Source organism: Engystomops pustulosus, chromosome 9 (assembly GCF_040894005.1).
Source record: "Engystomops pustulosus chromosome 9, aEngPut4.maternal, whole genome shotgun sequence".
NCBI classification, from domain to species: domain Eukaryota; kingdom Metazoa; phylum Chordata; class Amphibia; order Anura; family Leptodactylidae; genus Engystomops; species Engystomops pustulosus.
The window spans coordinates 107156530-107178593 of NC_092419.1; the positions used below are offsets into that span (position 1 = coordinate 107156530).

Genomic DNA, 22064 nt, shown 5'->3' on the forward strand with positions numbered 1-22064 from the left:
AGTCACAGAGGTGTCAGAGCGTCCATGCTGACCCCTGACCACTGCTGGCTATGATAGAAAGGTGTAAGGACACACAGGACATGGCAGCTCGCTGTGTATGGGGGGTGTAGTCACAGAGGTGTCAGAGCGTCCATGCTGACCCCTGACCACTGCTGGCTATGATAGAAAGGTGTCAGGACACACAGGACATGGCAGCTCACTGTGTATGGGGGGTGTAGTCACAGAGGGGTCAGAGCGCCCATGCTGACCCCTGACCAGTGCTGGGTATTATAGAAAAGTGTCAGGACACACAGGACACGGCAGCACGCTGTGTATGGGGAATGTAGGCACAGAGGGGTCAGAGCGCCCATGCTGACCCCTGACCATTGCTGGCTATGATAGAAAGGTGTCAGGACACACAGGACATGGCAGCTCGCTGTGTATGGGGGATGTAGTCACAGAGGGGTCAGAGCCCCCATGCTGACCCCTGACCAGTGCTGGCTATGATAGAAAGGTGTCAGGACACACAGGACATGGCAGCTCACTGTGTATGGGGGTGTAGTCACAGGGAGGGCAGAGCGCCCATGCTGACCCCTGACCACTGCTGGCTATGATAGAAAGGTGTCAGGACACAGGACATGGCAGCTCGCTGTGTACTTGGGGTGTAGTCACAGAGGAGTCAGAGCGTCCATGCTGATCCCTGACCACTGCTGGCTATGATAGAAAGGTGTCAGGACACAGGACATGGCAGCTCGCTGTGTATGGGGGGTGTAGTCAGAGAGGGGTCAGAGCACCCATGCTGACCCCTGACCACTGCTGGCTATGATAGAAAGGTGTCAGGACACACAGGACATGGCAGCTCCCAGTGTATGAGGGGTGTAGTCACAGAGGGGTCAGAGCACCCATGCTGACCCCTGACCACTGCTGGCTATGATAGAAAGGTGTCAGGACACACAGGACATGGCAGATCGCTGTTTATGGGGGTGTAGTCACAGAGGGGTCAGAGCACCCATGCTGACCCCTGACCACTGCTGGTTATGATAGAAAGGTGTCAGGACACAGGACATGGCAGCTCGCTGTGTATGGGGGTGTAGTCACAGAGGGGCAGAGCACCCATGCTGACCCCTGACCACTGCTGGCTATTATAGAAAGGTGTCAGGACAAGCAGGACATGGCAGTTTGCTGTGTATGGGGGGTGTAGTCACAGAGGGGTCAGAGCGCCCATGCTGACCCCTGACCACTGCTGGCTATGATAGAAAGGTGTCAGGACACATAGGACATGGCAGCTCGCTGTGTATGGGGGGTGCAGTCACAGAGGAGTCAGAGCGCCCATGCTGACCCCTGACCAGTGCTAGGTATTATTGAAAAGTGTCAGGACACACAGGACACGGCAGCTCGCTGTGTATGGGGAATGTAGGCACAGAGGGGTCAGAACGCCCATGCTGACCCCTGACCACTGCTGGCTATGAAAGAAAGGTGTCAGGACACACAGGACATGGCAGCTCGCTGTGTATGGAGTGTAGTCACAGAAGGGTCAGAGCACCCATGCTGACCCCTGACCACTGCTGGCTATGACAGAAAGGTGTCAGGACACACAGGACATGGCAGCTCGCTGTGTATGTATGGTGTAGTCACAGAGGGGTCAGAGCGCCCATGCTGACCCCTGACCAGTGCTGGCTATGATAGAAAGGTGTCAGGACACGGCAGCTCGCTGTGTATGGGGGGTGTAGTCACAGAGGGGTCAGAGCACCCATGCTGACCCCTGACTACTGCTGGCTATGACAGAAAGGTGTCAGGACACAGGACATGGCAGCTCTCTGTGTATGGGGGGTGTAGTCACAGAGGGGCAGAGCACCCATGCTGACCCCTGACCACTGCTGGCTATGATAGAAAGGTGTCAGGACACAGGACAAGACAACTCGCTATGTAGGGGGGGTGTAGTCACAGAGGGGTCAGAGCACCCATGCTGACCCCTGACCACTGCCCACTGCTGGCTATGATAGAAAGGTGTCAGGACACATAGGACATGGCAGCTCGCTGTGATTGGGGGGGGGGGGTAGTCACAGAGGGGTCAGAGCGCCCATGCTGACCCCTGACCACTGCTGGCTATGATAGAAAGGTGTCAGGACATGGCAGATCGCTGTCTATGGGGGGTGTAGTCACAGAGGAGTCAGAGCGCCCATGCTGACCCCTGACCAGTGCTAGCTATGATAGAAAGGTGTCAGGACACACAGGACACGGCAGCTCGCTGTGTATGGGGAATGTAGGCACAGAGGGGTCAGAACGCCCATGCTGACCCCTGACCACTGCTGGCTATGATAGAAAGGTGTCAGGACACAGGACATGGCAGCTCGCTGTGTATGGGGGGTGTAGTCACAGAGGGGTCAGAGCGTCCATGCTAACCCCTGACCACTGCTGGCTATGATAGAAAGGTGTAAGGACACACAGGACATGGCAGCTCGCTGTGTATGGGGGGTGTAGTCACAGAGGAGTCAGAGCGCCCATGCTGACCCCTGACCAGTGCTAGGTATTATTGAAAAGTGTCAGGACACACAGGACACGGCAGCTCGCTGTGTATGGGGAATGTAGGCACAGAGGGGTCAGAACGCCCATGCTGACCCCTGACCACTGCTGGCTATGATAGAAAGGTGTCAGGACACAGGACATGGCAGCTCGCTGTGTATGGGGAATGTAGGCACAGAGGGGTCAGAACGCCCATGCTGACCCCTGACCACTGCTGGCTATGATAGAAAGGTGTCAGGACACAGGACATGGCAGCTCGCTGTGTATGGGGGGTGTAGTCACAGAGGGGTCAGAGCACCCATGCTAACCCCTGACCACTGCTGGCTATGATAGAAAGGTGTCAGGACACACAGGACATGGCAGCTCGCTGTGTATGGAGTGTAGTCACAGAAGGGTCAGAGCACCCATGCTGACCCCTGACCACTGCTGGCTATGACAGAAAGGTGTCAGGACACACAGGACATGGCAGCTCGCTGTGTATGTATGGTGTAGTCACAGAGGGGTCAGAGCGCCCATGCTGACCCCTGACCAGTGCTGGCTATGATAGAAAGGTGTCAGGACACGGCAGCTCGCTGTGTATGGGGGGTGTAGTCACAGAGGGGTCAGAGCACCCATGCTGACCCCTGACCAGTGCTGGCTATGATAGAAAGGTGTCAGGACACGGCAGCTCGCTGTGTATGGGGGGTGTAGTCACAGAGGGGTCAGAGCACCCATGCTGACCCCTGACCACTGCTGGCTATGATAGAAAGGTGTCAGGACACAGGACATGGCAGCTCGCTGTGTATGGGGGGTGTAGTCACAGAGGGGTGAGAGCGCCCATGCTGACCCCATACCACTGCTGGCTATGATAGAAAGGTGTCAGGACACACAGGACATGGCAGCTCGCTGTGTATGGGGGGTGTAGTCACAGAGGGGTCAGAGCTCCCATGCTGACCCCTGACCACTGCTGGCTATGATAGAAAGGTATCAGGACACACAGGACATGGCAGCTCGCTGTGTATGGGGTGTGTAGACACAGAGGGGTCAGAGCACCCATGCTGACACCTGACCACTGCTGGCTATGATAGAAAGGTGTCTGGACACACAGGACATGGCAGCTCTCTGTGTATGGGAGGTGTAGTCACAGAGAGGTCAGAGCGCCCATGCTGACCCCTGACCACTGCTGGGTATTATAGAAAAGTGTCAGGACACACAGGACACGGCACGTCGCTCTGTATGGGGAATGTAGGCACAGAGGGGTCAGAGCGCCCATGCTGACCCCTGACCACTGCTGGTAATGATAGAAAGGTGTCAGGACACACAGGACATGGCAGCTCGCTGTGTATGGGGGTGTAGTCACAGAGGGGTCAGAGCGTCCATGCTGACCCCTGACTACTGCTGGCTATGATAGAAAGGTGTCAGGACACAGGACATGGCAGCTCTCTGTGTATGGGGGGTGTAGTCACAGAGTGGTCAGAGCGCCCATGCTGACCCCTGACCACTGCTGGCTATGATAGAAAGGTGTCAGGACACAGGACATGGCAGCTCGCTGTGTATGGGGGTGTAGTCACAGAGGGGTCAGAGCGCCCATGCTGACCCCTGACCACTGCTGGCTATGATAGAAAGGTGTCAGGACACACAGGACATGGCAGCTCGCTGTGTATGGGGGGTGTAGTCACAGAGGGGTCAGAGCTCCCATGCTGACCCCTGACCACTGCTGGCTATGATAGAAAGGTGTCAGGACACACAGGACATGGCAGCTCGCTGTGTATGGGGAATGTAGGCACAGAGTGGTCAGAACGCCCATGCTGACCCCTGACCACTGCTGGCTATGATAGAAAGGTGTCAGGACACACAGGACATGGCAGCTCGCTGTGTATGGGGGGTGCAGTCACAGAGGGGTCAGAGCGCCCATGCTGACCCCCGACCACTGCTGGCTATGATAGAAAGGTGTCAGGACACACAGGACATGGCAGCTCGCTGTGTATGGGGAGTGTAGTCACAGAGGGGTCAGAGCGCCCATGCTGACCCCTGACCACTGCTGGTTATGATAGAAAGGTGTCAGGACACACGGGACATGGCAGCTCGCTGTGTATGGGGGGTGTAGTCACAGAGGGGTCAGAGCGCCCATGCTGACCCCTGACCACTGCTGGCTATGATAGAAAGGTGTAAGGACACACAGGACATGGCAGCTCGCTGTGTATGGGGGGTGTAGTCACAGAGGTGTCAGAGCGTCCATGCTGACCCCTGACCACTGCTGGCTATGATAGAAAGGTGTCAGGACACACAGGACATGGCAGCTCGCTGTGTATGGGGGGTGTAGTCACAGAGGGGTCAGAGCGCCCATGCTGACCCCTGACCAGTGCTGGGTATTATAGAAAAGTGTCAGGACACACAGGACACGGCAGCACGCTGTGTATGGGGAATGTAGGCACAGAGGGGTCAGAGCGCCCATGCTGACCCCTGACCACTGCTGGCTATGATAGAAAGGTGTCAGGACACACAGGACATGGCAGCTCGCTGTGTATGGGGGGTGTAGTCACAGAGGGGTCAGAGCGCCCATGCTGACCCCCGACTACTGCTGGCTATGATAGAAAGGTGTCAGGACACACAGGACATGGCAGCTCGCTGTGTATGGGGAGTGTAGTCACAGAGGGGTCAGAGCGCCCATGCTGACCCCTGACCACTGCTGGTTATGATAGAAAGGTGTAAGGACACACGGGACATGGCAGCTCGCTGTGTATGGGGGGTGTAGTCACAGAGGGGTCAGAGCGCCCATGCTGACCCCTGACCACTGCTGGCTATGATAGAAAGGTGTCAGGACACAGGACATGGCAGCTCGTTGTGTATGGGGGGTGTAGTCACAGAGGGGCAGAGCACCCATGCTGACCCCTGACCACTGCTGGCTATGATAGAAAGGTGTCAGGACACACAGGACATGGCAGCTAGCTGTGTATGGGGGGTGTAGTCACAGAGGGGTCAGAGCGCCCATGCTGACCCCTGACCACTGCTGGCTATGATAGAAAGGTGTAAGGACACACAGGACATGGCAGCTCTCTGTGTATGGGGGGTGTAGTCACAGAGGTGTCAGAGCGTCCATGCTGACCCCTGACCACTGCTGGCTATGATAGAAAGGTGTCAGGACACACAGGACATGGCAGCTCGCTGTGTATGGGTTGTGTAGTCACAGAGGGGTCAGAGCGCCCATGCTGACCCCTGACCACTGCTGGCTATGATAGAAAGGTGTCAGGACACACAGGACATGGCAGCTCGCTGTGTATGGGGGGTGTAGTCACAGAGGGGTCAGAGCGCCCATGCTGACCCCTGACCACTGCTGGCTATGATAGAAAGGTGTCAGGACACAGGACATGGCAGCTCGTTGTGTATGGGGGGTGTAGTCACAGAGGGGCAGAGCACCCATGCTGACCCCTGACCACTGCTGGCTATGATAGAAAGGTGTCAGGACACACAGGACATGGCAGCTCGCTGTGTATGGGGGGTGTAGTCACAGAGGTGTCAGAGCGTCCATGCTGACCCCTGACCACTGCTGGCTATGATAGAAAGGTGTCAGGACACACAGGACATGGCAGCTCTCTGTGTATGGGAGGTGTAGTCACAGAGGGGTCAGAGCACCCATGCTGACCCCTGACCACTGCTGGCTATGATAGAAAGGTGTCAGGACACACAGGACATGGCAGCTCGCTGTGTATGGGGGGTGTAGTCACAGAGGGGTCAGAGCGCCCATGCTGACCCCTGACCAGTGCTGGGTATTATAGAAAAGTGTCAGGACACACAGGACACGGCAGCACGCTGTGTATGGGGAATGTAGGCACAGAGGGGTCAGAGCGCCCATGCTGACCCCTGACCACTGCTGGCTATGATAGAAAGGTGTCAGGACACACAGGACATGGCAGCTCGCTGTGTATGGGGGGTGTAGTCACAGAGGGGTCAGAGCGCCCATGCTGACCCCCGACTACTGCTGGCTATGATAGAAAGGTGTCAGGACACACAGGACATGGCAGCTCGCTGTGTATGGGGAGTGTAGTCACAGAGGGGTCAGAGCGCCCATGCTGACCCCTGACCACTGCTGGTTATGATAGAAAGGTGTAAGGACACACGGGACATGGCAGCTCGCTGTGTATGGGGGGTGTAGTCACAGAGGGGTCAGAGCGCCCATGCTGACCCCTGACCACTGCTGGCTATGATAGAAAGGTGTCAGGACACAGGACATGGCAGCTCGTTGTGTATGGGGGGTGTAGTCACAGAGGGGCAGAGCACCCATGCTGACCCCTGACCACTGCTGGCTATGATAGAAAGGTGTCAGGACACACAGGACATGGCAGCTCGCTGTGTATGGGGGGTGTAGTCACAGAGGGGTCAGAGCGCCCATGCTGACCCCTGACCACTGCTGGCTATGATAGAAAGGTGTAAGGACACACAGGACATGGCAGCTCTCTGTGTATGGGGGGTGTAGTCACAGAGGTGTCAGAGCGTCCATGCTGACCCCTGACCACTGCTGGCTATGATAGAAAGGTGTCAGGACACACAGGACATGGCAGCTCGCTGTGTATGGGTTGTGTAGTCACAGAGGGGTCAGAGCGCCCATGCTGACCCCTGACCACTGCTGGCTATGATAGAAAGGTGTCAGGACACACAGGACATGGCAGCTCGCTGTGTATGGGGGGTGTAGTCACAGAGGTGTCAGAGCGTCCATGCTGACCCCTGACCACTGCTGGCTATGATAGAAAGGTGTCAGGACACACAGGACATGGCAGCTCGCTGTGTATGGGGAATGTAGGCACAGAGGGGTCAGAACGCCCATGCTGACCCCTGACCACTGCTGGCTATGATAGAAAGGTGTCAGGACACACAGGACATGGCAGCTCGCTGTGTATGGGGGGTGTAGTCACAGAGGGGTCAGAGCGCCCATGCTGACCCCCGACCACTGCTGGCTATGATAGAAAGGTGTCAGGACACACAGGACATGGCAGCTCGCTGTGTATGGGGAGTGTAGTCACAGAGGGGTCAGAGTGCCCATGCTGACCCCTGACCACTGCTGGTTATGATAGAAAGGTGTCAGGACACACGGGACATGGCATCTCGCTTTGTATGGGGGGTGTAGTCACAGAGGGGTCAGAGCGCCCATGCTGACCCCTGACCACTGCTGGCTATGATAGAAAGGTGTCAGGACACAGGACATGGCAGCTCGTTGTGTATGGGGGGTGTAGTCACAGAGGGGCAGAGCACCCATGCTGACCCCTGACCACTGCTGGCTATGATAGAAAGGTGTCAGGACACACAGGACATGGCAGCTCGCTGTGTATGGGGGGTGTAGTCACAGAGGGGTCAGAGCGCCCATGCTGACCCCTGACCACTGCTGGCTATGATAGAAAGGTGTAAGGACACACAGGACATGGCAGTTCTCTGTGTATGGGGGGTGTAGTCACAGAGGTGTCAGAGCGTCCATGCTGACCCCTGACCACTGCTGGCTATGATAGAAAGGTGTCAGGACACACAGGACATGGCAGCTCGCTGTGTATGGGGGGTGTAGTCACAGAGGTGTCAGAGCGTCCATGCTGACCCCTGACCACTGCTGGCTATGATAGAAAGGTGTCAGGACACACAGGACATGGCAGCTCGCTGTGTATGGGGGGTGTAGTCACAGAGGGGTCAGAGCGCCCATGCTGACCCCTGTCCAGTGCTGGGTATTATAGAAAAGTGTCAGGACACACAGGACACGGCAGCACGCTGTGTATGGGGAATGTAGGCACAGAGGGGTCAGAACGCCCATGCTGACCCCTGACCACTGCTGGCTATGATAGAAAGGTGTCAGGACACAGGACATGGCAGCTCGCTGTGTATGGGGGGTGTAGTCAAAGAGGGGTCAGAGCACCCATGCTGACCCCTGACCAGTGCTGGCTATGATGGAAAGGTGTCAGGACACACAGGACACGGCAGCTCGCTGTGTATGGGGGGTGTAGTCACAGAGGGGTCAGAGCACCCATGCTGACCCCTGACCTTTGCTGGCTATGATAGAAAGGTGTCAGGACACACAGGACATGGCAGCTCTCTGTGCATGGGAGGTGTAGTCACAGAGAGGTCAGAGCGCCCATGCTGCCCCTGACCACTGCTGGCTATGATAGAAAGGTGTCAGGACACACAGGACATGGCAGCTCGCTGTGTATTGGGGGTGTAGTAGAGGGGTCAGAGCGCCCATGCTGACCCCAGACCACTGCTGGCTAGGACAGAAAGATGTCAGGACACACAGGACATGGCAGCTCGCTGTGTATGTATGGTGTAGTCACAGAGGGGTCAGAGCACCCATGCTGACCCTGACCACTGCTGGCTATGATAGAAAGGTGTCAGGACACACAGGAGATGGCAGCTCGCTGTGTATGGGGGATGTAGTCACAGAGGGGTCAGAGCGCCCATGCTGACCCCAGACCACTGCTGGCTATGATAGAAAGGTGTCAGGAAACACAGGACATGGCAGCTCGCTGTGTGTGGGGGTGTAGTCACAGAGGGATCAGAGCGCCCATGCTGATCCCAGACCACTGCTGGCTATGATAGAAAGGTGTCAGGACACACAGGACATGGCAGCTCGCTGTGTATGGGGGTGTAGTCACAGAGGGGTCAGAGCGCCCATGCTGACCCCTGACCACTGCTGGCTATGATAGAAAGGTGTCAGGACACACAGGACATGGCAGCTCGCTGTGTATGGGGGATGTAGTCACAGAGGGGTCAGAGCACCCATGCTGACCCCTGACCACTGCTGGCTATGACAGAAAGGTGTCAGGACACACAGGACATGGCAGCTCGCTGTGTATGGGGGGTGTAGTCACAGAGGGGTCAGAGCGCCCATGCTGACCCCTGACCACTGCTGGCTATGATAGAAAGGTGTCAGGACACACAGGACATGGCAGCTCGCTGTGTATAGGGAGTGTAGTCACAGAGGGGTCAGAGCGCCCATGCTGACCCCTGACCACTGCTGGCTATGATAGAAAGGTGTCAGGACACACAGGACATGGCAGCTCGCTGTGTATGGGGGTGTAGTCACAGAGGGGTCAGAGCGCCCATGCTGACCCCTGACCACTGCTGGCTATGGTAGAAAGGTGTCAGGACACACAGGACATGGCAGCTCGCTGTGTATGGGGGGTGTAGTCACAGAGGGGTCAGAGCGCCCATGCTGACCCCTGACCACTGCTGGCTATGATAGAAAGGTGTCAGGACACACAGGACATGGCAGCTCGCTGTGTATGGGGGATGTAGTCACAGAGGGGTCAGAGCACCCATGCTGACCCCTGACCACTGCTGGCTATGATAGAAAGGTGTCAGGAGACAGGACATGGCAGCTCGCTGTGTATGAGGGGTGTAGTCACAGAGGGGTCAGAGCTCCCATGCTGACCCCTGACCACTGCTGGCTATGATAGAAAGGTGTCAGGACACACAGGACATGGCAGCTCTCTGTGTATGGGGGATGTAGTCACAGAGAGGTCAGAGCACCCATGCTGACCCCTGACCACTGCTGGCTATGATAGAAAGGTGTCAGGACACACAGGACATGGCAGCTCGCTGTGTATGGGGGTGTAGTCACAGAGGGGTCAGAGCACCCATGCTGACCCCTGACCACTGCTGGCTATGATAGAAAGGTGTCAGGACACAGGACATGTATCAGTAGAGAATAGTCGCTGTTAGTTATCACTCTCCCTGCAGTACTCGGAGTCTCCAGCAGATGTCAGCGCTGCGCCCGCCTCCTCCTGTGCTCGGGACATACATGGTGCTCGGCTGCCAGGGGGCGGTTCCGCGCTATATCTGTCACTGCAGCGGCTCCGCCCCCCGTATCATAGAGCAGGAGGGGGAGGGGCAGAGTTGTGCCAATCATAGAGAAGAAGGGAGGAAAGAGCGACTGATGCGGAAGTGCAGGTGAGAGCCGGGGCAGGAGAGTGCGCCCCCTGCACACTGTGCTGCACCCCTAAACACACTGTATACCCTGTCCTGTACCCCTATATACACTGTATACTCTGTCCTGTACCCCTGTATACACTGTATACCCTGTCCTGTACCCCTATATACACTGTATACCCTGTCCTGTACCCCTATATACACTGTATACCCTGTCCTGTACCCCTATATACACTGTATACCCTGTCCTGTACCCCTATATACACTGTATACCCTGTCCTGTACCCCTATACATGCTGTATACCCTGTGCTGCACCCCTATATACACTGTATACCCTGTTCTGTACCCCTATATACACTGTATACCCTGTCCTGTACCCCTATACATGCTGTATACCCTGTTCTGTACCCCTATATACACTGTATAACCCGTGCTGCACCCCTATATACACTGTATAACCCGTGCTGCACCCCTATATACACTGTATACCCTGTGCTGTACCCCTGTACACACTGTATACACTGTGCTGTTACCCTATATACACTGTATACCCTGTGCTGTACCCCTCTATACACTGTATACCCCGTGCTGCACCCCTATATACACTGTATACCCTGTGCTGCACCCCTATATACACTGTATACCCTGTGCTGCACCCCTATATACACTGTATACCCTGTGCTGCACCCCTATATACACTGTATACCCTGTGCTGCACCCCTATATACGCCGTATACCCTGTGCTGCACCCCTATATACACTGTATACCCTGTGCTGCACCCCTATATACGCCGTATACCCTGTGCTGCACCCCTATATACACTGTATACCCTGTGCTGCACCCCTATATACGCCGTATACCCTGTGCTGCACCCCTATATACACTGTATACCCCGTGCTGCACCCCTATATACACTGTATACCCCGTGCTGCACCCTATATACACTGTATACCCCGTGCTGCACCCTATATACACTGTATACCCCGTGCTGCACCCCTATATGCACTGTATACCCCTCGCTTTACCCCTATATGCACTGTATACCCCGTGCTGCACCCCTATATACACTGTATACCCCGTGCTGCACCCCTATATACACTGTATACCCTATGCTGTACCCCTTTATACACTGTATACCCTGTGCTGCATCCCTATATACACTGTACACCCCGTGGTGCACCCCTATATACACTGTATACCCCTCGCTGCACCCCTATATACACTGTATACCCCTCGCTTTACCCCTATATGCACTGTATACCCCGTGCTGCACCCCTATATACACTGTATACCCCGTGCTGAACCCCTATATACACTGTATACCCTATGCTGTACCCCTTTATACACTGTATACCCTGTGCTGCATCCCTATATACACTGTACACCCCGTGCTGCACCCCTATATACACTGTATACCCTATGCTGTACCCCTTTATACACTGTATACCCTGTGCTGCATCCCTATATACACTGTACACCCCGTGGTGCACCCCTATATACACTGTATACCCTGTGCTGTACCCCTATAAACAATGTATACCCTGTGCTATACCCCTTTATACACTGTATACACTGTATAGCCTGTGCTGTACCCCTATATACACTGTATACCCCGTGCTGCACCCCTATATACACTGTATACCCTGTGCTGCACCCCTATATACACTGTATACCCTGTGCTGTACCCCTATATACACTGTATACCCTGTGCTGTACCCCTATATACACTATATACCCTGTGCTGTACCCCTATATACACTGTATACCTCGTGCTGCACCCCTTTATACACTGTATACCCCTTGCTGCACCCCTATATACACTGTATACCCTGTGCTGCACCCCTATATACACTGTATACCCCGTGCTGCACCCCTATATACACTGTATACCTCGTGCTGCACCCCTATATACACTGTATACCTCGTGCTGCACCCCTATATACACTGTATACCCCGTGCTGCACCCCTATATACACTGTATACCTCGTGCTGCACCCCTATATACACTGTATACCTCGTGCTGCACCCCTATATACACTGTATACCTCGTGCTGCACCCCTATATACACTGTATACCCCGTGCTGCACCCCTATATACACTGTATACCTCGTGCTGCACCCCTATATACACTGTATACCCCGTGCTGCACCCCTATATACACTGTATACCTCGTGCTTTACCCCTATATACACTGTATACCCCGTGCTGCACCCCTATATACACTGTATTCCCCGTGCTGTACCCCTATATACACTGTATACCCTGTGCTGTACCCCTATATACACTGTATACCCTGTGCTGTACCCCTATATACACTGTATACCTCGTGCTATACCCCTTGCTGCACCCCTATATACACTGTATACCCCGTGCTGCACCCCTATATACACTGTATACCTCGTGCTGCACCCCTATAAACACTGTATACACCGTGCTGCACCCCTATATACACTGTATACCTCGTGCTGCACCCCTATAAACACTGTATTCCCCGTGCTGTACCCCTATATACACTGTATACCCTGTGCTGCACCCCTATACACACTGTATACCCTGTGCTGCACCCCTATACACACTGTATTCCCTGTGCTGCACCCCTTTATACACTGTATACCCTGTGCTGCACCCCTATACACACTGTATACCCTGTGCTGTACCCCTATAAACACTGTATACCCTGTGCTATACCCCTGTATACACTGTATACCCTGTGCTGTACCCCTATAAACACTGTATAGCCCGTGCTGCACCCCTATATACACTATACCCTGTGCTGTACCCCTATAAACACTGTATAGCCTGTGCTGCGCTACTATACACACTGTATACCCTGTGCTGCACCCCTATACACACTGTATACCCTGTGCTGTACCCCTATATACACTGTATACCCTGTGCTGTACCCCTATAAACACTGTATACACCGTGCTGCACCCCTATATACACTGTATTCCCCGTGCTGTACCCCTATATACACTGTATACCCTGTGCTGCACCCCTATACACACTGTATACCCTGTGCTGCACCCCTTTATACACTGTATACCCTGTGCTGCACCCCTATACACACTGTATACCCTGTGCTGTACCCCTATAAACACTGTATACCCTGTGCTATACCCCTTTATACACTGTATACACTGTATACCCTGTGCTGTACCCCTATGAACACTGTATAGCCCGTGCTGCACCCCTATATACACTATACCCTGTGCTGTACCCCTATAAACACTGTATAGCCCGTGCTGCACCCCTATATACACTATACCCTGTGCTGTACCACTATAAACACTGTATAGCCTGTGCTGCACCCCTATACACACTGTATACCCTGTGCTGTACCCCTATATACACTGTATACCCTGTGCTGTACCCCTATAAACACTGTATACCCTGTGCTGTACCCCTATAAACACTGTATATCCTGTGCTGTACCCCTATATACACTGTATACCCTGTGCTGCGCTACTATGCACACTGTATACCCTGTGCTGCACCCCTATACACACTGTATACCCTGTGCTGTACCCCTATATACACTGTATACCCTGTGCTGTACCCCTATAAACACTGTATACCCTGTGCTGTACCCCTATAAACACTGTATACCCTGTGCTGTACCCCTATATACACTGTATAGCCTGTGCTGTACCCCTATAAACACTGTATACCCTGTGCTGCGCTACTATACACACTGTATACCCTGTGCTGCGCTACTATACACACTGTATACCCTGTGCTGCGCTACTATACATACTGTATACCCTGTGCTGTACCCCTGTACACACTGTATACCCTGTGCTGTACCCCTGTACACACTGTATACCCTGTGCTGTACCCCTGTACACACTGTATACACTGTGCCGCACCCCTATATACTCTGTATACACTGTGCCGCACCCCTATATACACTGTTCTGTATCCCTATACATACTGTATACCCTGTGCTGTACCCCTATATACACTGTATACCCTGTGCTGTACTCCTATACACACTGTATACCCTGTGCTGTACCCCTATACACACTGTATACCCTGTGCTGTACCCCTATACACACTGTATACCCTGTGCTGTACCCCTATACACACTGTATACCCTGTGCTGTACCCCTATACCTACTGTATACCCTGTGTTGTACCCCTATACCTACTGTATACCCTGTGCTGTACCCCTATATACACTGTATACCCTGTGCTGTACCCCTATATACACTGTATACCCTGTGCTGCACCCCTATATACACTGTATACCCTGTGCTGTACCCCTATATACACTGTATACCCCGTGCTGCCCTACTATACACACTGTATACCCTGTGCTGTACCCCTGTACACACTGTATACCCTGTGCTGTACCCCTGTACACACTGTATACCCTGTGCTGTACCCCTGTACACACTGTATACACTGTGCCGCACCCCTATATACTCTGTATACACTGTGCCGCACCCCTATATACACTGTTCTGTATCCCTATACATACTGTATACCCTGTGCTGTACCCCTATATACACTGTATACCCTGTGCTGTACCCCTATACACACTGTATAGCCTGTGCTGTACCCCTATACACACTGTATACCCTGTGCTGTACCCCTATACACACTGTATACCCTGTGCTGTACCCCTATACACACTGTATACCCTGTGCTGTACCCCTATACCTACTGTATACCCTGTGTTGTACCCCTATACCTACTGTATACCCTGTGCTGTACCCCTATATACACTGTATACCCTGTGCTGTACCCCTATATACACTGTATACCCTGTGCTGCACCCCTATATACACTGTATACCCTGTGCTGCACCCCTATATACACTGTATACCCCGTGCTGCACCCCTATATACACTGTATACCCCGTGCTGCACCCCTATATACACTGTATACCCTGTGCTGTCCCCCTATACACACTGTATACCCTGTGCTGTACCCCTATACACACTGTATACCCCGTGCTGCACCCCTATATACACTGTATACCCTGTGCTGTACCCCTATATACACTGTATACCCTGTGCTGTACCCCTATATACACTGTATACCCCGTGCTGCACCCCTATATACACTGTATACCCCGTGCTGCACCCCTATATACACTGTATACCCTGTGCTGTACCCCTGTACACACTGTATACCCCGTGCTGCACCCCTATATACACTGTATACCCCGTGCTGCACCCCTGTACACACTGTATACCCTGTACTGTACCCCTGTACACACTGTATACCCTGTGCTGTACCCCTGTACACACTGTATACCCTATGCTGTACCCCTATATACACTGTATACCCCGTGCTGTACCCCTATATACACTGTATACCCCGTGCTGTACCCCTATATACACTGTATACCCCGTGCTGTACCCCTATATACTGTGTATACCCCGTGCTGTACCCCTATATACACTGTATACCCCGTGCTGTACCCCTAAATACACTGTATACCCCGTGCTGTACCCCTATATACACTGTATACCCCGTGCTGTACCCCTATATACACTGTATACCCCGTGCTGCACCCCTGTACACACTGTATACCCTGTACTGTACCCCTGTACACACTGTATACCCTGTGCTGTACCCCTGTACACACTGTATACCCTATGCTGTACCCCTATATACACTGTATACCCCGTGCTGTACCCCTATATACACTGTATACCCCGTGCTGTACCCCTATATACTGTGTATACCCCGTGCTGTACCCCTATATACACTGTATACCCCGTGCTGTACCCCTAAATACACTGTATACCCCGTGCTGTACCCCTATATACACTGTATACCCCGTGCTGTACCCCTATATACACTGTATACCCCGTGCTGTACCCCTATATACACTGTATACCCCGTGCTGCACCCCTATATACACTGTATACCCCGTGCTGTACCCCTATATACACTGTATACCCCGTGCTGCACTCCTATATACACTGTATACCCTGTGCTGTACCCCTGTACACACTGTATACCCCGTGCTGTACCCCTATATACACTGTATACCCTGTGCTGTACACACTGTATACCCCGTGCTGTACCCCTATACACACTGTATACCCCGTGCTGTACCCCTATACACACTGTATACCCCGTGCTGCACCCCTATACACACTGTATACCCCGTGCTGCACCCCTATATACACTGTATACCCCGTGCTGCACCCCTATATACACTGTATACCCCGTGCTGCACCCCTATATACACTGTATACCCCGTGCTGCACCCCTATATACACTGTATACCCCGTGCTGCACCCCTATATACACTGTATACCCCGTGCTGCACCCCTATATACACTGTATACCCCGTGCTGCACCCCTATATACACTGTATACCCCGTGCTGCACCCCTATATACACTGTATACCCCGTGCTGCACCCCTATATACACTGTATACCCCGTGCTGCACCCCTATATACACTGTATACCCCGTGCTGCACCCCTATATACACTGTATACCCCGTGCTGCACCCCTATATACACTGTATACCCCGTGCTGCACCCCTATATACACTGTATACCCCGTGCTGCACCCCTATATACACTGTATACCCCGTGCTGCACCCCTATATACACTGTATACCCCGTGCTGCACCCCTATATACACTGTATACCCCGTGCTGCACCCCTATATACACTGTATACCCCGTGCTGCACCCCTATATACACTGTATACCCCGTGCTGCACCCCTATATACACTGTATACCCCGTGCTGCACCCCTATATACACTGTATACCCCGTGCTGCACCCCATGTAATTATATCATCTCTTCCTGTGTTTTCAGTGCAGGTGCTCGTGTGTAGGATGACACAATGGCGGCCGGACCCTCCCTCCTGCCGGACAGCATCCTCTATCACATCTTCCTGAACCTGGGTCCTGTGGACCTGCTGTCTGCGGGGCTGGTGTGCCGGCGCTGGTACCAGGTGTCCCGGGATGAATTCCTGTGGAAGGAGCTCTTCTACCACCATTACCATGTGCAGCGGCACGTCCAGCGGAGCCCGGGTAAGCTGTGGCCCCCCTCATGTATCGGGTCAGGGGGTCTCTGTCATACAGGGGGTGACGTGTACTGTGTATCGCAGGCTCCGATTCCTGGTACGACGAGTTCCAGCGTCTTAGTGATGGCGCCCCCTGTGTGGAGGTGGAGCGGCTGCGGGAGCACTCGGACCAGGTCCTGCACATCAGCTTCTCACACTCCGGAGACCTCTGCGCCTCCTGCTCTAAGGACTGCACGGCCAAGGTGAGGAGGCGCTGCCCCCCGATGCTGCCGGACCCTCACACACAGCCGGACCCTAATCTGCGTCTCTTCATTGTCCTGCAGATCTGGAGCACCAGGCACCCGCTCTCCCTCCTGCACAGCGCAAACATGAGGCCCCACCACTGGAACTACACCCAGTTCTCCCAGTTTAATTCTGACGACACCCTCCTCCTGGTGTCCGGGGTCTTTGTAGGACCCCACAACTCGTGCGCTGGGGAAATAGCCGTCTTCAGTCTGGGTAAGGTTGGATCTAATCTGGTTACATATAGAATGTGTATGTTGTGTATTATAGATCTCCTGCCCCCACAGACGGCTTCCATCTTCTGTCCCGGGTGCGGAATAAACCCTACGACGTCTTTGGGTGTTGGCTCAATAACTCGCACCTCGTGTCCGGGAACCTGCACCGCATGGGCCGGGTCACCTCCTGCTCCGTGCTGTGGCTAAACAAGGCCTTCCAGGTATGTGGGAGCAGTATCGGGGGCTCTGGGTGGGGGGGTAACCTCCTGCTCCGTGCTGTGGCTAAACAAGGCCTTCCAGGTTGTGGGGGCAGTATCGGGGGGCTCTGGGTGGGGAGTCACCTCCTGCTCCGTGCTGTGGCTAAACAAGGCCTTCCAGGTATGTGGGATCAGTATCGGGGGGCTCTGGGTGGGGGGTCACCTCCTGCTCCGTGCTGTGGCTAAACAAGGCCTTCCAGGTATGTGGGGGCAGTATCGGGGGGGGTCACCTCCTGCTCCGTGCTGTGGCTAAACAAGGCCTTCCAGGTATGTGGGGGCAGTATCGGGGGGCTCTGGGTGGGGGGGTCACCTCCTGCTCCGTGCTGTGGCTAAACAAGGCCTTCCAGGTATGTGGGGGCAGTATCGGGGGGGGGTCACCTCCTGCTCCGTGCTGTGGTTAAACAAGGCTTTCCAGGTATGTGGGAGCAGTATCGGGGGGCTCTGGGTGGGGGGTCACCTCCTGCTCTGTGCCGTGGCTAAACAAGGCTTTCCAGGTATGTGGGAGCAGTATCGGGGGGCTCTGGGTGGGGGGTCACCTCCTGCTCCGTGCTGTGGTTAAACAAGGCCTTCCAGGTATGTGGGGGCAGTATCGGGGGGCTCTGGGTGGGGGGGGGGGGTCACCTCCTGCTCCGTGCTGTGGTTAAACAAGGCCTTCCAGGTATGTGGGGGTAGTATCGGGGGGCTCCGGGGGGTGTATGACCCACTTATACTTGTCTCTTCTCCAGGACGTGGAGTCCGAGAACCTCAACGTGGTGAAGCGACTCTTCAAAATCCAGAACCTGAACGCCAGCACCATCCGCATGGTGATGGTGGCCGAATCCCCGGATCTGCTAGTGGAGGCCGGAGGGAAAGGAGAGGAGGTGGAGCAGAGGCCTCCACCAGCGCAGGAGGAAGAGGAAGCAGAGGACGAGGGGGAGGAGGATGCTCAGATCGCTGCCGCCCTCCAGCTCTTCATGGAGGACAATGGGCAGCTCCAGGAGCCAGAGCCCCCCCTTACTGACGAGCAGTTTGAGACTAAGGTGGCGCAGTGGTACGCCAAATACCGGACGAAAGAGGCAGACGGACCCCACAGCGGAGAGGAGAGCAAGAAGTACCTGATCTTCACTACCGGCTCCCTGACCTACTCCCCCCATCAGATAGGTGAGAGATAGGGAGCCCCTCCACCTGTAGTAATGATGCTCTGCCAGGAGGTGGCGCTGCGCCTCTGATGCTATTGTGTCCTCTCTTCTTACAGGGATTAAGCAGCTGCTTCCGCACCAGATGAGCACAGAGGGGCCTGTGCTGGGCGAGGAGCGGGGCCCCAACGAGTTCTTTGACTCCTTGGACCATGTCATCAACATTCATGGTCACATTATAGGGATGGGGCTGTCCCCGGATCACAGGTCAGAGCCCCCAATGCTGGCGGCTGTAGTGTCTGTCTGCTGCCCCCTGCTGGCGGCTGTAGTGTCTGTCTGCTGCCCCCTGCTGGCGGCTGTAGTGTCTGTCTGCTGCCCCCTGCTGGCGGCTGGAGTGTCTGTCTGCTGCCCCCTGCTGGCGGCTGGAGTGTCTGTCTGCTGCCCCCTGCTGGCGGCTGGAGTGTCTGTCTGCTGCCCCCTGCTGGCGGCTCGACCTCTTACATGTCTTGTTGCTGCTCTGTGCAGGTTTCTGTATGTGAACAGCCGCTCCTGGCCTAAAGACTGCGTCATCTCCAACCCCATGTACCCCCCACCCATCGCTGAGGAGATAGAGCTGAGGGTCTACGACCTGAAGACCCTGCGCGAAGTGAAGGAGCCGCTCCGAGCCCACCGGGCCTACACCCCCAATAACGAGTGCTTCTTCATCTTCCTGGATGTCAGCAAGGATTTTGTGGCCAGGTGTGTGCAGGGTGATCTAATGTGTAGAAGCCGGGACCCCTATAGCACCCAAAGGTTATAGAGCCACCACCAGGGGGAGCTCACTGCACACAGGTTATACAGCCACCACCAGGGGAAGCTCACTGCACACAGGTTGTAGAGCCACCACCAGGGGGAGCTCACTGCACACAGGTTGTAGAGCCACCACCAGGGGGGGCTCACTGCACACAGGTTGTAGAGCCACCACCAGGGGGAGCTCACTGCACACAGGTTGTAGAGCCACCACCAGGGGGAGCTCACTGCACACAGGTTGTAGAGCCACCACCAGGGGGAGCTCACTACACACAGGTTGTAGAGCCACCACCAGGGGGAGCTCAACGCACACAGGTTGTAGAGCCACCACCAGGGGGAGCTCACTGCACACAGGTTGTAGAGCCACCACCAGGGGGAGCTCACTGCACACAGGTTGTAGAGCCACCACCAGGGGGAGCTCACTGCACACAGGTTGTAGAGCCACCACCAGGGGGAGCTCACTGCACACAGGTTGTAGAGCCACCACCAGGGGGAGCTCACTGCACACAGGTTGTAGAGCCACCACCAGGGGGAGCTCACTGCACACAGGTTGTAGAGCCACCACCAGGGGGAGCTCACTGCACACAGGTTGTAGAGCCACCACCAGGGGGAGCTCACTGCACACAGGTTGTAGAGCCACCACCAGGGGGAGCTCACTGCACACAGGTTGTAGAGCCACCACCAGGGGGAGCTCACTGCACACAGGTTGTAGAGCCACCACCAGGGGGAGCTCACTGCACACAGGTTGTAGAGCCACCACCAGGGGGAGCTAACTGCTCACAGGTTATACAGCCACCACCAGGGGGAGCTCACTGCACACGGGTTGTAGAGCCACCACCAGGGGGAGCACACTGCACACAGGTTGTAGAGCCACCACCAGGGGGAGCTAACTGCTCACAGGTTATACAGCCACCACCAGGGGGAGCCCACTGCTCACAGGTTATACAGCCACCACCAGGGGGAGCCCACTGCTCACAGGTTGTACAGCCACCACCAGGGGGAGCTCACTGCACACAGGTTGTAGAGCCACCACCAGGGGGAGCTCACTGCACACAGGTTGTAGAGCCACCACCAGGGGGAGCTCACTGCACACAGGTTGTAGAGCCACCACCAGGGGGAGCTCACTGCACACAGGTTGTAGAGCCACCACCAGGGGGAGCTCACTGCACACAGGTTGTAGAGCCACCACCAGGGGGAGCTCACTGCACACAGGTTGTAAAGCCACCACCAGGGGGAGCTCAGAGATCACAGCACACAGGTTGTAGAGCCACCACCAGGGGGAGCTCAGAGCTCACTGCACACAGGTTGTAGAGCCACCACCAGGGGGAGCTCAGAGCTCACTGCACACAGGTTGTAGAGCCACCACCAGGGGGAGCTCACTGCACACAGGTTGTGGAGCCAACACCAGGGGGAGCTCACTGCACACAGGTTGTAGAGCCACCACCAGGGGGAGCTAACTGCTCACAGGTTATACAGCCACCACCAGGGGGAGCCCACTGCTCACAGGTTATACAGCCACCACCAGGGGGAGCTCACTGCACACAGGTTGTAGAGCCACCACAGGGGGAGCTCACTGCACACAGGTTGTAAAGCCACCACAGGGGGAGCTCACAGCACACAGGTTGTAGAGCCACCACCAGGGGGAGCTCACAGCACACAGGTTGTAGAGCCACCACCAGGGGGAGCTCACTGCACACAGGTTGTAGAGCCACCACCAGGGGGAGCTCACCTCACACAGGTTGTAGAGCCACCACCAGGGGGAGCTCACTGCACACAGGTTGTAGAGCCACCACCAGGGGGAGCTCACTGCACACAGGTTGTAGAGCCACCACCAGAGGGAGCTCACCTCACACAGGTTGTAGAGCCACCACCAGGGGGAGCTCACCGCACACAGGTTGTAGAGCCACCACCAGGGGGAGCTCACCGCACACAGGTTGTAGAGCCACCACCAGGGGGAGCTCACCGCACACAGGTTGTAGAGCCCCCACCAGGGGGAGCTCACTGCACACAGGTTAT

At 55.2% G+C, this 22064-nt stretch overlaps 1 protein-coding gene across 2 annotated transcripts in view; it reads left to right on the plus strand.

Annotated features, from left to right (window-relative positions):
- Nucleotides 1-10305: 10305 nt before the first annotated feature.
- Nucleotides 10306-22064, plus strand: part of FBXW5 (F-box and WD repeat domain containing 5) — a 94960-nt gene continuing 83201 nt past the window's right edge. Inside the window, exons 1-8 of one of the 2 annotated variants that reach the window (XM_072125400.1) lie at nt 10306-10404; nt 17180-17397; nt 17475-17632; nt 17714-17888; nt 17960-18108; nt 18870-19284; nt 19379-19526; nt 19785-19997. In XM_072125400.1, the coding sequence (XP_071981501.1) occupies nt 17208-17397; nt 17475-17632; nt 17714-17888; nt 17960-18108; nt 18870-19284; nt 19379-19526; nt 19785-19997 (1448 nt within the window). In that variant the 5' untranslated portion in view covers nt 10306-10404; nt 17180-17207. The remainder of the gene's footprint in view (nt 10405-17179; nt 17398-17474; nt 17633-17713; nt 17889-17959; nt 18109-18869; nt 19285-19378; nt 19527-19784; nt 19998-22064) is intronic. The other variant, XM_072125401.1, reaches the window with a different exon arrangement.